At 47.0% G+C, this 15,079-nt stretch overlaps 2 protein-coding genes and 1 non-coding gene across 3 annotated transcripts in view; all 3 read left to right on the plus strand.

Annotated features, from left to right (window-relative positions):
• Positions 1–1,190, plus strand: part of aspm (assembly factor for spindle microtubules) — a 55,430-nt gene extending 54,240 nt beyond the window's left edge. Inside the window, exons 27-28 of the mRNA XM_061739040.1 lie at positions 56–228; positions 957–1,190. Of these exons, the coding sequence (XP_061595024.1) occupies positions 56–228; positions 957–1,053 (270 nt within the window). The 3' untranslated portion in view covers positions 1,054–1,190. The remainder of the gene's footprint in view (positions 1–55; positions 229–956) is intronic.
• Positions 1,191–6,450: 5,260 nt separating this feature from the next.
• LOC133458841 (uncharacterized protein K02A2.6-like) lies at positions 6,451–14,824 on the plus strand. The gene is given in 5 exon segments (XM_061739041.1): positions 6,451–6,592; positions 6,827–7,644; positions 7,646–9,314; positions 9,411–9,583; positions 14,186–14,824. Coding segments are annotated over 5 exon segments (3,441 nt in total).
• Positions 11,834–11,905, plus strand: trnad-guc (transfer RNA aspartic acid (anticodon GUC)). The gene has a single exon. It is a non-coding gene; the product is annotated as a tRNA-Asp (tRNA).
• Positions 14,825–15,079: the final 255 nt, after the last annotated feature.

The raw sequence follows: 15,079 nt of genomic DNA on the forward strand, positions 1-15,079 counted from the left end.
TGTGAATCCAGGGTTACGATGGCTTTGACTAACGAGCTGCCCCCGTGTGCTGCAGGAGGTGAAGCAGCTGCCCAAGGCCCTGGAGCGGCTCCGCAGCATCTACCGCCTCACCGGCCGCAAACACAAGATGGACGCAGAGCGGAGCGTCATCAAGCAGAAGCAGAACGCGTCCGTCAACGGGAGCTTCTTCGTCCCGGCGACGCCGCGGAAATCACGCCCTCCTCCCAAGTACGTCCGTCCACCCGCCCGACCGTCCATCCGTCTGTCCCCGCCTGTTTGACTGACCAGAATCAGGTTTATTTGGTCAGACAAGACATGAAATTTGACTTGGTTAATTTCGCTCACTCTACAGTAAATAGACAAATGACAGCTCTTATTAACATATATACAATTATTTTTAAAGTGAAAGGTGCAGCAGAATGAGGGAGACATGATTATTGAAATGTGCATTGCTGATAGAACTGTTTCAGAAACATCGTGTAGAATTACCAAACACATCCAGGGAGGAAACAGAGACGGAGGAAATCGCTTTTTTTTTTAAACACATTCCATTTGAATTTTTTCCATTTTTGGTCTATTTCCGTTTTTCATTTTTGAGAATTAGTTTTTTAGCATTTTATGCAAATGTAATCCCAAGACAGTATATAAAGTAATGAAATGTAGACAATTTATGCAATTATAACTGAAAACTTTAATGTTTTCGTACCTTTAAACACATTTAAAACAACATGGCACCAGTTATTCTCGTGTCCAACAAAACATTCCTTTTTTGGGAAAAAACACAAAAATTGTAATGTAATGATGAAAAAAAAAATCAATCTTTAGACATACGAATCGATTTTTTTTATGAATTAATATGAGATTCGATTTAGAATCGGAAATTTTTTTTTTTTTTTCAGCACAGATCTAGAAGGACCTGATGCTAACGCGCTAACGCGGGTGTTTGTTTGTTTCAGGTTTGCTCCCGACTGGGTCCTCCGGAAGGACAAGTTCCGGGACATCGTGGATCCGCTCAGGGCCATCCAGATGCTGGCGGAGACACTCGGGGTGTAAATAAACCAGCGCTCATGTTTTACTTCTTAGTTCTTTTAAATAAAATGTTTAGTTTTAAAATTGTTTTATTTTTATGTATTTTTGTACATATTGGTTCTTCAGAACCCTGCGTGTACAGACTTGTAATAAAATTGCAGGGAACAGAAGACGCGTCTGTACGAGTGGTTTATTTCTGCACACGTTAAAACAGGGAACCTCTTTTGCTTTTTATTATTTTACCTCTTTTCTCATCATTAGGGCCCGAACACTGACAGTGCGAAGGCCCTATTGTATCTGTAGGAATTTTTTTTCTTTTTCTTTTTCTTCTTCTGACGGAAGGAGGGCCTTTTTTCCCCCTAAACGTGCCCAAAAAGTCACCAAATTTTGCATGCAAGTCAGGCCTGGTGAAAAATTTGATATTTAATGGTTTGCATTAATGGGCGTGGCAAAATGGCTCAACAGCGCCCCCTAGAAAACTTTGTTCCTCAAGCCCCACAATACGGTTTGACGTACATGCACGAAAATCGCTACACACCTGTATCATGTCACAAGCTAAAGAAAAGTCTCTTGGAGCCATGGCCCAAACCCAACAGGAAGTCGGCCATTTTGAATTAATCGTGTCACTTTGGCGCAATTTATGCCATTCCTTCAGCAATTAATACGGCCCGAACCATAACGTGCACCCAGGTGTGTTATACATCAAAATGTGAGTCTACATCCTGCGACCACACGCATTACTTTTCTCTTTCAAAAGTGTTACCGTGGCGATGCTAGACGCCAAAAAGCGCGCCCACCCTTCATCTGATTGGTTCAGACCGAAAAAACTTTGCGCCTCAAGCCCCATAATACGGTTTGACGTACATGAACGAAAATCGGTACACTCCTGTATCATGTCGCAACTTAAAGAAAAGTCTCTTGGTGCCATGGCCGAAACCGAACAGGAAGTCGGCCATTTTGAACATTCTGAATTAATCACGTAATTTTGGAGCAATATATGCCATTCCTTCGAGAATTAATACGGCCCGAACCGTAACGTGCACCCAGGTGTGTTATACATCAAAATGTGCGTCTCCATCTTGTGACGATGCGCATTACTTTTCTCAGTCAAAAGTGTTACCGTGGCGACGCTAGACGCCAAAAAGCGCGCCCTCCCCTTCATCTGATTGGTCCATATTTGATAGTTCCTACTTTCTGCCAGAACTTTAGATGGTTTGATATAGAGAGTAATGGGTGTTTCATCCACTAAATGTCCAGGGGCCTCATTTATCAACCGTTCGTACGCACAGATCTGTGCGTAAAGCGTGCGTAAGAACATTTCCACGCAAAGTATGGAATTTATCAACATGTACAGTGTACTTGTGCGCAGACGTGTAAATGTAAGCACAACTCCGACCATGATTACACACAAACCCTAGTGGTAGAACAGTGACACTACAACCCTAGTGGTAGAACAGTGAAACTACAACCCTAGTGGTAGAACAGTGAAACTACAACCCTAGTGGTAGAACAGTGACACTACAACCCTAGTGGTAGAACAGTGAAACTACAACCCTAGTGGTAGAACAGTGAAACTACAACCCTAGTGGTAGAACAGTGACACTACAACCCTAGTGGTAGAACAGTGACACTACAGATAGAAGCTGTAGCTGAGACTGAGGGTTCAGGGTGTTTGACCAAACACGAGGGAGGCAGAACTTTCCTTTACCAGTTTATTAGGCTGGAGGAATGTGTGTGGTCTACACAAGAAACAAAATACAAACAATATTAACACCAAAAATTGTCTGAATAACGAAATTATAAACAGTTACATCTTGATTAGGAAAGACTAACTTAATACACGAAAATATGCAGCGAATCAACAAAGATGCAGTCACTTAAAGGTAAGTACTGAAATGAGAGGCTTGAATGTTTATAGCGGTCTGTGGCTCCATCTAGTGGTCGCGGATCACAACTACACCGCTTCCTCTCAGCACGTGAGTGACGCATGAACAGCGATGTAATTAACACATAAGAGGCTAAATAGGCTGCGTAAACATCACACTGCGAGAAGAGCTGATGTCAATGTCAGGTTAACTACTAAACTAACAGAGGTATTCAGTATGCAAATAAAAACATATTCAGCAGTTTAACCACTAGGCAAGTTTAGGAACATAGTAATAACGCATATCACACTTACTTCTGCCTTTGCACGCACACAAGCTGGAACTAGTAATAAAACTGGTGGTAAATTAACCAAACAACTCTTTCTGCTCCGGTCTCCTTCTCATCTCCTCCCAGGGACTTCCAGCAGCAGGTTCACTGTTACCCCTTTTACACCAAGCTGGTTCCAGGGCTGGTGCTAGTGCTGGAGCTAGAGCCGGTTCGCGGTTGGTTATTAAGTAAGAACCGTTTGCTTTTACACATGCTGGTGCTGGCCTGCAGCCAGAGAGCCACGTCATCACGTTACTGTATACGTCACCACCACTCCCCCTCGTTTTCATCCCCACACTGATCAGGAAGCTGAGAGCCAAAAGCTGTTTTAATTTCAGCTGTAGCGCTGTTAATGTGGCACTTTATTAAGTTTTAATATTTTTTCAGGTAAAGTAACCTTTAAGATCCCCAACCTGGGCTCAGTTTATCCAAATAACGCCTGTTAAGAAATTTGAGCCGGCAGCTCCTCTCCTCTCCTCAGGAGATCCTCTCCTCCTCCGTAACATACGCCGTAGGCTCTGTGTTGGTGTAACGTGGAACCAGAACCGCGGGCTGGGAGGCGTCCCCGCGGGCCAGGATTTTTTATTAAGACCCCGTCCACACGTAGCCGGGTATTTTTAAAAACGAATATTTCCCCCCTCCGTTTATAAAAAAATTTGCATCCACACATAACCGAAGATCTGCGTTTTCGACCACATTCATAACCTGTAGATCATCTGCGGCTCCCGGGAAGCTGCACCTCCGTGGGCTCCGCGGCGGCTCCGTGGCTCTGCGGGCACCGTAGGGTGCGCGTCGCCGCGTACCCTACGGTTGTAGGCTCTGTGTCGGTGTAACGCAGTAAACGGTGGTCAAGACCAGAGACCATTTATTTAATAGCTTGGAGAACAGATGGTGGATCATCTGTAGTTCTGTAGTGAACAAAGGTCGCACGTCAGAGCAGATTTGTTGTTGTTTTGGAGCATAATGTGACGTTCGAAAACGCAAAACTCCGGTTGTGTGTGTCTACACGCATCTACATAAACGGAGTTTTCAAAAATCTTCACTTTGCCCGGAGTTTTTTTTAAAGCTTCGTTTATTTGCGTTTTCGTGTGGATGACAGGTCAAAACGTAGGAAAATATCTCCGGTTTAGCAGATACCTGGCTACGTGTGGACAGGGTCTAAATAAATGGATGGAGCTGCCGCTGCATCGGCGGGCTCCGCAGCCTCGCGTCCAAGCGTCCCGGGGCTGGAACGCTCCCCCGCGGGCTGGGACGCGGGCTGGGAGCCGCTGCATCGGCGGGCTCCTTGCCCGCAGACGTTACTGTTGGTGGATTGTACCATAGACCACTGCTGCTTCTGTTTTACATCCATTATTAAATAAATGGATGTAATAATAAAAGAGTCTGCTAACTTAACCGCCGTCTTCCACGCTCCGTTGTTTAAAAACGGCGCTCTTCCGGGTTTACTCTGCTTTGGTTGTTCAGTAACACCGTCCCCAGCCACGCCCCCAGCCCCCGACGTAAAGCGGTTCTTTGAGCTGGCCCAGCAGCTCAAAGGGGCTGGCGTAGCACCCGTTTTGAGAGTCAGGCGCCGGAGCTTAGGCTGTGTAAAACCAAAGAACTGGTGCTAAGTCTGGCTCTAGCCCAGAACCAGCCCTGGAACCAGCTTGGTGTAAAAGGGGTATGTGTGTGCAGTCAGCCCTGATTGGCTGCTGCCACTCAACGAGCACATGAGAGGGGGGGGGGGTGCGTTACACATGCATGTCCACTCTCACCTCAGAGTCTCTTAAACAGAACCCAGTAAAAGAGTCACAGTGTTCAGCGATATCAAACTGCACACATGTTCCCCGTTTCCTCCAATTAATAAAGATTCTCCATTAGTAATTTAGACATTTTTAATAATTGGTGTGACAAGCTATAAAAGACAGCTTTGACAGGACGAGCTGAAAAGAAAATACAAGTACCACGGCTTATCTGTCACTGTTGGAGGATTTGGAGAACCGCGTTTTCAAAGAGCTGATCTGTTGATCTGTGAGAGCACGGAGTGGCTTCTCAGCAGGAACCACTTCCCCAAAAACATTCTTGTAATAATGTGAAGTACATTTGGGAAGTTACTCTGCCCGGCCTCAAGGTGGCAGCAGTGTTCCTTGCAGGTGAAGCTGCCGACAAGGCAGAGTGAGAGTATGTTCAGTTTACTTGGAGTTTGAAACATGCGGTTATGCTGTTGATGTTCTGAAGTTGGAATAAAGGTTATGCTGTGAAATAACCACGTAGTCCCTGAAGTTACTACATAAATGGCGACGAGGATAAAGCTGGCCAACTGAAGGGAGACTACAACGACGATTAAATAGACGTTTTAATCGCGGAAGACGTGACGGTAATATGGCGGGTCTTGTGGGACACACCGCTCCATTCAACAGTCAGACCCAGTCCTGGGAGGATTACTGCGAAGTGCTGGGTTATTTTTTTGAAGCAAATGACATTGATGATGATGATAAGATGAAGGCAATCTTGCTGAGTTCGGTGGGAAGTCAAACTTACAGCCTTATGAGGAATCTTGTGAGTCCCGAGAAGCCGGGGGACAAGACGTTTGACCAACTTGTTGCTCTTTTGAAGGAACATTATAATCCTAAACCAAGCGAGATTGTGCAACGGTTCATGTTTTATTCCAGGACCAGGAAACCTGAGGAGACTGTGTTGGATTTTGTGGCTGGACTGAGGAAGTTAGCACAAGATTGTAATTTTGGAGACAAACTGAAGGAGCAGTTACGGGATAGACTGGTCTGCGGGGTTGCTGATGATCGCATTCAACGCAGACTGTTATCGGAGATGGATTTGACCTTCGACAAAGCATTGAAAATTGCACAGGCCATCGAGACGGCAAATAGGGATGCAAAAGTTTTGCAATCCCAATTTGGGGAGCTTCCCCAGGCAGTGCATAGAATGGCGGTGCAGCAGAGCCAACATGCAGTGAGTGCCCCACGGCGAGCATGCTACAGATGTGGCAGTGAGCAGCATAGAGCAAACGAGTGCCGTTTCGTGCAGGAGACATGCCATGGCTGCGGAAAAAGAGGGCATATTCAAAAAGTGTGCCGTTCGAGAAGTGCAACTGCAGTGGCTGAAAAGTTTAAAGGGGGAGGAGCGCGAAAGACGGAGAGGCAAGGGAGAACACAAGCAGCACATCATGTTACTCTAGAAAAGGAAAAAGAAGAGGAAAATGATGAGGAAGTGTTTTTCACAATGTATAACATGGAGGAGACTGAGCTCACCAAGGAAGAGCCTTTTCGCGAAACATTGACTGTGAATGGAGGAGCAAAGACATTTGAACTTGACACGGGCTGTGGAGTGACGGTGATGAACAGCGAGGAGTTTGCAGATCTGTGGGAAGAAGGTAAAATCCCCCCACTGAAACCATGGCCTTTTAAGCTAAAAACATACACAGGTCAACCAGTAGAGACACTGGGTACTGTAAATGTCACTGCACAGTACAGAAATACTGTTAAGACACTACCACTAGTTGTAGTCCCAGGAAATGGACCCAGCCTTTTAGGAAGGCACTGGATTAGGAAACTGGACATAGTCTGGAGGGCAGTAAATCACATACAGGAGGGCAAATGTTCATTAGAAGGGGTGCTCAGTCAGTACGACAGGGTCTTCAAGGAGGAATTGGGGAGACTGAATGAGGCCCCAGCCAAAATATATGTGGACAAAGAGGCAGCCCCCAGGTTCTTCAAACCCAGAACAGTCCCGTATGCAATGAGAGCCAAAGTGGAGGCCGAGATTGAGCGTTTGGTGCAACAGAAAATAATGCAGCCTGTTAAATATGCGGAGTGGGCCGCTCCGATTGTACCAGTGTTAAAACCTGACAACAGTGTGAGAATCTGTGGGGATTATAAACTGACAGTAAACAGAGTGTCCAAATTGGAGCAATATCCTATACCAAAAGTCGAAGATTTATTCGCTAGTCTATCAGGGGGGCAGAAGTTCACCAAGCTAGACATGAGCCACGCATACCACCAGATCCCTTTGGAGGAGGAGTCAAAAAAATATGTGACCATAAACACCCACAAGGGGTTGTTCACGTATAATGTGTTGCCTTTCGGGGTCTCATCGAGCCCGGCTATATTTCAACGCACTATGGAGGGGGTACTTCAGGGCATACCAAAGGTGGCAGTTTTTTTGGATGACATCCTCCTGACGGGACGAAATGACCAAGAGCACCTTCAGACCCTGGAGGAAGTGCTAAAAAGATTGGACCAGGCTGGATTGCGCTTGAGGAGGAACAAGTGCATGTTTATGAGCAGGGAAGTTATTTTCCTAGGTCACAAGGTGGACTCCACAGGGTTGCACCCGGTACATGATAAGGTGGCAGCAATCCAGGACGCTCCTGCCCCGACTTCCGTGACGGAATTAAAAGCCTATTTAGGTTTATTGAACTACTATAACAGGTTTTTTGCCAAACCTATCTACAATTCTGGCCCCAGTCCACAAGCTACTCAGGAAGGACACCAAGTGGCAGTGGGGAAAGGAACAGGTAGATTCTTTCCAACATTCAAAGCAATTAATGCAGTCAGCAGAGGTGTTGGTCCACTATGACCCAGAGAAAGACCTTGTCCTATCTTGTGATGCTTCCCCACACGGGGTGGGTGCCGTGCTTTCTCACCGAATGCCAAACGGGACTGAGAGGCCTATAGGGTTTGTGTCTTGCACGCTAAACTCAGCTGAGAGGAACTACTCGCAACTTGACAAAGAAGGTTTGGCTGTCATTTTCGGGGTAAACAGGTTCCATAAGTACATTTTTGGCCGGCCGTTCACTATTGTGACAGATCACAAACCCCTGTTGTCACTTTTTGATGAGTTAAAAACAGTCCCACAGATCGTGTCCCCCCGTATTCAACGTTGGGCTGTAACATTAATGGCTTATGAATATCACATCATCTACAAGGCTGGAAAATATCATGGAAATGCAGATGCATTGAGCCGTCTGCCTCTGCCGGGGAACCTGGGTCCCAGTGTACCAAAGGAGAGAGTGCTCATGTTGGAGACGTCAGACATCACACTTGTGACCGCAGAGCAGGTGCGTACGTGGACCACAAAGGACCCTGTGCTCTCAAGAGTGAGAGAGATGGTACAGAGAGGTTGGCTGCCGGAACAAGAGGGGTCTGATTTTGCACCTTTCACCGCTCGAAAGAATGAACTGAGTGTGGAAAATGGATGTGTAATGTGGGGTGCCAGAGTGGTTGTTCCAAAGAAGGGACAGGCAGATCTACTGAGACAGCTGCATCAAAGCCATCCAGGTATTTCTAGAATGAAGTCATTAGCACGGAGCTACGTGTGGTGGCCTAAGATGGATCAAGATGTGGAGAACACTGTTAAAGCCTGCAGTGTTTGTCAGGAATACAGAAATGTTCCAGCAGTGGCCCCATTGCACCCCTGGGAATGGCCAGACAGACCCTGGCAGAGAGTACATGTGGATTACGCGGGGCCCTTCATGGGAAGAATGTTTTTCATTCTGATCGATGCCCATTCTAAATGGATGGAAGTATATCCAGTGAACTCTTCTACATCCACGGTGACGATTGAGTGCCTTCTAAAATGTTTCAGTACTCATGGTTTGCCAGAGATTTTGGTTTCGGACAATGCAACAAGCTTTGTTAGCACCGAGTTTAAAGAGTTCATGATGAAAAATGGCATTTCACATGTGACCTCAGCACCTTATCATGCTTCCACTAATGGTCTGGCAGAGCGCGCAGTACAGATTTTCAAGCGCCTAATGAACATGAGTGCAGAGGGAAGCCTGGAGACTAGGGTGTCTAGAGCTTTATTTAGTTACAGAGTGACACCGCAGACCACAACGGGCTTGTCGCCTGCTGAAATGTTGTTGGGAAGGAAGCTGCGATGCACTCTTGATTTGATCCATCCAGATATGGCATGCAGGGTGATGAATAAACAAGAGAAGCAGAAGAACGTACATGACAGAAGAGCTAAAGAAAGAGGCTTTAAAGTGGGTGATTCAGTGCAGGTCATAAATTACAGTCATGGACCAAAATGGGTCCCCGGATTCATAGAGACGGTGACTGGCCCAGTGTCATATACAGTGATGCTGGGGGATGGTAGGGTGGTCCGGAGACATGTGGACCAGATCTGTTCCAGACAGGAGGCATCTGCTAAGTGCACGGGTGACGTCTTACCAGCACCTCTCTGTGCAGGTGAGCCTGCTGTGCTGGGAAGCAGGGCCCCGGACGACCAGGTCAGGGAGAGTATCGGTCCCGATGGTGTGGAGGAAGGAACTGCTGCTGCTGCGGGGCAACCAGGGACTGCCGCTGAACCCGCAGAGACTGAAGCACTTGGGGTCTCGCAATCTGGCCCAGAAAACACAGGGGTAGGCCTGAGAAGGTCACAGAGACGAATTAACTTGCCCGGTCGGCTAAAGGACTTTGTGGTTTCCTAGGGGACTTTGGGGTTTTGGGTTTAAGAAAAAGAAAAAATGCGAATTTGCATTGTGCTTTTGTGTGTTTTTTGTTTTGTTTTTTGGGTTTATTTTCAAGCGGGTTGATACAGCCAGTGAGGTTGAGGATGGTTCCACTTGTGTATTTTGATTTTGATTTCTCCTGTGTTTACATTTTGGGGGAGATGTTTAACTACTTAAGGGGGAAAGGGTGTAATAATGTGAAGTACATTTGGGAAGTTACTCTGCCCGGCCTCAAGGTGGCAGCAGTGTTCCTTGCAGGTGAAGCTGCCGACAAGGCAGAGTGAGAGTATGTTCAGTTTACTTGGAGTTTGAAACATGCGGTTATGCTGTTGTTGTTCTGAAGTTGGAATAAAGGTTATGCTGTGAATTAACCACGTAGTCCCTGAAGTTACTACAATTCTGATGGATCTATGCCGTGATTTACAACCCACTGTATGTTGGAGCGACAGACAAAACGCACCAAATCCATCCCAGTCACATCCAGGTCCGTCCACCCTGGGATGAAAGAATTTCCCCATTGTGGGACTAATAAAGAAAATAAATAAATAAATAATTATTTTACAAGCTAATTATCCCATACATAAATGCAAATGGAATAACAGCAAACCCTCCATTGTACATCTGAAAAATGAATGTAAACCTGACTTAGCGTCTCTAAAACTGATGTGTGAAAAAAACGATATTGCCAAAAGCTTATATAAAAAGATGTCTTTGTTTCTTAATTTTTACCCCCAAAATGTTGAATATCCGTAGATAATTGATTGTTTCGTTGCATTTGCCTTTTGTTGTAAACCGTACAGAATTTTGTTCAATAAAGTTTGAAAAAAAAGGCAACCTCCTAGCGGGAGCTGTTGTTGCTCCATATATGGTCATTAGAAAAGGGATCGTTGCTCCATATATGGTCATTAATAAAGGGATTGTTGCTCCATATATGGTCATTATTAAAGGGATTGTTGCTCCATATATGGTCATTATTAAAGGGATTGTTGCTGCCATATATGGTCATTATTAAAGGGATTGTTGCTCCATATATGGTCATTATTAAAGGGAGTGTTGCTCCATATATGGTCATTATTAAAGGGAGTGTTGCTCCATATATGGTCATTATTAAAGGGATTGTTGCTCCATATATGGTCATTATTAAAGGGATTGTTGCTCCATATATGGTCATTATTAAAGGGATTGTTGCTCCATATATGGTCATTATTAAAGGGATTGTTGCTCCATATATGGTCATTATTAAAGGGATTGTTGCTCCATATATGGTCATTATTAAAGGGATTGTTGCTCCATATATGGTCATTATTAAAGGGATTGTTGCTGCCATATATGGGCATTATTAAAGGGATTGTTGCTACCATATATGGTGAATTGGAGGCGTTTCTGATGCAAATGACGGTAACCGTGCACGAGCACGGCAGTTAATAACAGGTGGGATTTATCATCACTGATGTTCGTACGACCGGTGTCTGCACGTTTGATAAATTCGGATTTGTTTGTACTTACACACATTCTAAATTTCATTCCTATGACAGAATTTAGAACCTTTTCTAGGAACGGTTGTTAAATGAGGCCCCAGGTCTGAAGAATCTACATCAAGTCATACAAGCTTCCACTGCAGCCTGAACCTGCACAAGGTGGAGGCCGTTCATCGCTGCTTAATGCTTTAATTTTCATTATGCCCGCCGAGTTCAAAGCATGTCAGTTTCCGTAGTGTAGTGGATGAGTGTCTTTGGGGTCTCAGAGACCCCGCTGGAGGTCCTCTAAAATTCATGAGAACCGGGCTGAGGACCGGGACTTCCAGCCGACCGAGTCCGAGAAAGGAGCACCGTTATCGGACACTTTTTCGTCGATCACCGGTCCTCGACTGGAAGTCCCGCCCCGAGCGATTTAGCGGTCAAAACTCGGGCCGAATGACACCGCTCTACCCTCCAGAATATTCTAAACTCTCTCGTGGTGGTCTCGGACTTAAGCCCCCCCTCCCCTGAAAGATCCAGCCCGTGGAGCTGGAGGACCATGGCCCTGGTACCCTAAACACCCAGACGCTACTGGTACCATGGACAGCACTCTGTCAGATGCTCAGGCTCAGACATGTTGTGGTTTCAGGTTTTCTGTTAGGACCTTCAGTCAGCTTCTGCAAAGAAAATAACAAAATCGCTATCCTCGTTAGTATAGTGGACAGTATCTCTGCCTGTCACGCAGAAGACCGGGGTTCGATTCCCCGACGGGGAGACTTCTTGTTTAGTACGAGGATACCTACATAATTAATTCAAGTAAACAATGCTCATTAAGAAATTAGACTCTAGAGTTGCTGTCTGCCTGCCAAAAAAGCTTCTCAATGCTGCAGCTGGATCAGAGGAAACTCTGATTGAGGTAGGATTATAGACACACAGAAAATGTCATTGAAGATGTTCTGAAGACTGAAAATATTTCTGTCAAGTAAAAAGAGGAATTATTTAGGACAGCATAGAGCATCACTGGGATATGAAAGTCAACCTGCAGCAGAAGTTGACTGAGATATCCAAACAAGGTTTTAGAGGGACAGAGCAGATGTTGTGTCTACATCGGTGGTGGTAAATCTCTTTAAAACTCTGGTTCTTTGGTCGCTCTCCTCTTCTTCCTCACTACTGATCTGTTCCAGTCCTTGTTCTGGAGCTAGTGATGGTTGATCAGTGGTCCAGCACTGAGAGACGGATGAAAATGCAGGATGATAAGAATTAATTTAACTTTATTCCAGGTAGGATCAGAACTGTATCTCCCATTGTCTGAGCTCACGTTATAGCACATTACGTAGAGTGACACTTGCCAGGGAACCATAATAACAGCAGAAGGGGATTCCATGGTGTCATGGTTAACACTCTGGACTTTGACTTGGCCTGCAGGTATCCATCTTGCTGTCAAGAATTGTAGCAGATATTTTTTACAGGATTTTTGGGGATTATACCCGCCATTTTCAAACCATCTCAGTTTCCGTAGTGTAGTGGTTATCACGTTCGCCTCACATGCGAAAGGTCCCCTGGTCGAAACTGGGTGGAAACATGTATGACTTTGCAATAACATTATTTGGACTTGGAAAACCACTGCAGTCCTTCTTGGTGGACAGGACAGGAAGGCCGACCATCTCTTTCTCGCATTGGGTCTCATGCAGAAATGAATTTTTGTTGCAGTTCCACAACTGACCAAGAGCCAGTCATTCTCCTTTCACCTACACTTTAAAATGTACAACTTTGCAGGAAGAAAATAAACATATTAAGTGCCTGAGTTGATGGCTGGTTGATGGCTGGTTTCTCAGCCCTGGAAGGAGCTGGAGAGGTGAAATAACCGTGGATGAGCGTCTTTGGAGTCCCAGAGACCCCGCTGGAGGTCCTCTAAAAATCATGAGAACCGGGCCAAGGACCGGGACTTCCAGCCGACCGAGTCCGAGAAAGGAGCACCGTTGTCGGACACTTTTTCGTCGATCACCGGTCCTCGGCTGGAAGTCCCGACCCGAGCGATTTAGTGGTCAAAACTCGGGCCGAACGACGCCGTTCTACCCTCCAGAATAATCTAAACTCTCTCGTGGTGGTCTCGGACTCGTATTTCAAAACAGACATGGGAGTTTGGCGGACCGTGACCGGAAAAAAGTACTTATTTCCACGTCCGAAAAGGTTCTTCCAGAAAGTGGTTTAGAGCACGTTTCAGAGCATTTGGAACACAATGAAATAGGTTTGTAGGAAAGTATAAAAAAATGTTATTGGCTATATCTGGGGAACCAGCCGAGAATCGCGCGGCTTCATCCACGTTCCCACCCCGCTGAGGCGGCGGAGAGCCAGCGGAGAATAGAGGGGCTTACATCCGCGTTCCCATCGCACTGAGACGGCTGAAAGCCGTGCCGCGTCTCCCCTCGTCCTGGAGAAAAACTCACCACAGCCAGCCCGGAACCACTTAGCCTCATGGCTTCAGCCCCAAGACACCACCTCCATCCCGGCTCACCTGGAGCCACCCAAAGACCCGGCTCACCGTCCGAACCCGGGGACCCACTCTTAAGCCCCCCCCCGACCGTCCACGGGAGTGAAAGATCCAGCCCGTGGAGCTGGAGGACCATGGCCCTGGTACCCTAAACACCCAGACGCTACTGGTACCATGGACAGCACTCTGTCAGATGCTCAGGCTCATATTGCTTTTCACTCATGTTGTGGTTTCAGGTTTTCTGTTAGGACCTTCAGTCACCTTCTGCAAAGAAAATGATAAAATCGCTATCCTTGTTAGTATAGTGGTGTGGTGACCCACATATATGTACGGTGAGAGACATTCACCCAGGTACTGTGCCTTTAAGGTCTCGGGGGAAGAGTGATGGCGGGGTTACTTCCGTTTCCGGTTGGTGCGTTGTTGTTATTAGTCCGATCATGCATCTGTAATGTTTGGATGTGGGAGCATGCAGTAAACCGCGGTTAACGCGCCCGCTAATATATATATGCCGCGACAGTCAAACTGCCCGACTTTTGGCAGCAGAACCCCCGGCCGTGGTTTCAGCATATAGAAGCCCAGTTCCAGCTGAGGGGAATAACCCAGGATGTAACAAAATACTACCATGTGGTGTCGGCTTTGGACGCTGCAACAACAGCACGTGCAATGATGCTGCTGGAAGATCCACCCGAGCAGGGGAAGTACGAGGCTCTGAAGACGTTCCTGCTTAAATTATACGAACTGTCGGAGTTGGAGAAGGCGGACCGTTTGCTGTCTCTCAACGGCCTCGGTGATGGGAAACCATCAGAGCTGATGGAGAGGATGTTGGCTGTTCTGGGATCAGCTGACCCATCCTTCCTCTTCACACACCTTTTCCTGCGCCAGCTTCCGGGGCCAGTTCGCACAGCTCTGGCCAGTAACCCTCTCTCCTCCACCAAGGACTACCGCGGCTTGGCGGCAGAGGCGGACAGGGTTTTCCTGGCCAACAGGCAGCAGTTTATCCACGCACTGTTGCCGCAGCAGCACGCTTCAACACCATTTTCTCCCATGGAGGAGGACATGGACACCGCAGCGGCGGTGATGGGCCGCCGCCAGACCGACGACGGGCTCTGCTACTACCACGCCAGATTTGGAGCCAAGGCTAAACAGTGTCGCAAACCCTGCAGTTTCAAGCAGCCGGGAAACGCCAGGGCCGGCGCTCGTTAGCGGCCATGGGCGCCGGCCGCGACTGCAAGCTGCTGTTCATCTATGACTCTCTGTCTGGCCGGCGGCTGCTGGTAGATTCCGGCGCGCAACGCAGTATTCTACCAGCACAGGCCGTGGACACCGTGGCCGGCGGGCATGGGCCCCAGATGGACGCCGCTAACGGCACACCTATACGGACTTACGGCACCAGGTTCGTGGAGGTGTGTTTTGGCGGGCGGCGGTTCGGCTGGGACTTTGTGATGGCGGCTGTGTCCA

Source organism: Cololabis saira, chromosome 13, assembly GCF_033807715.1.
Source record: "Cololabis saira isolate AMF1-May2022 chromosome 13, fColSai1.1, whole genome shotgun sequence".
Taxonomy (NCBI): Eukaryota; Metazoa; Chordata; class Actinopteri; order Beloniformes; family Belonidae; genus Cololabis; species Cololabis saira.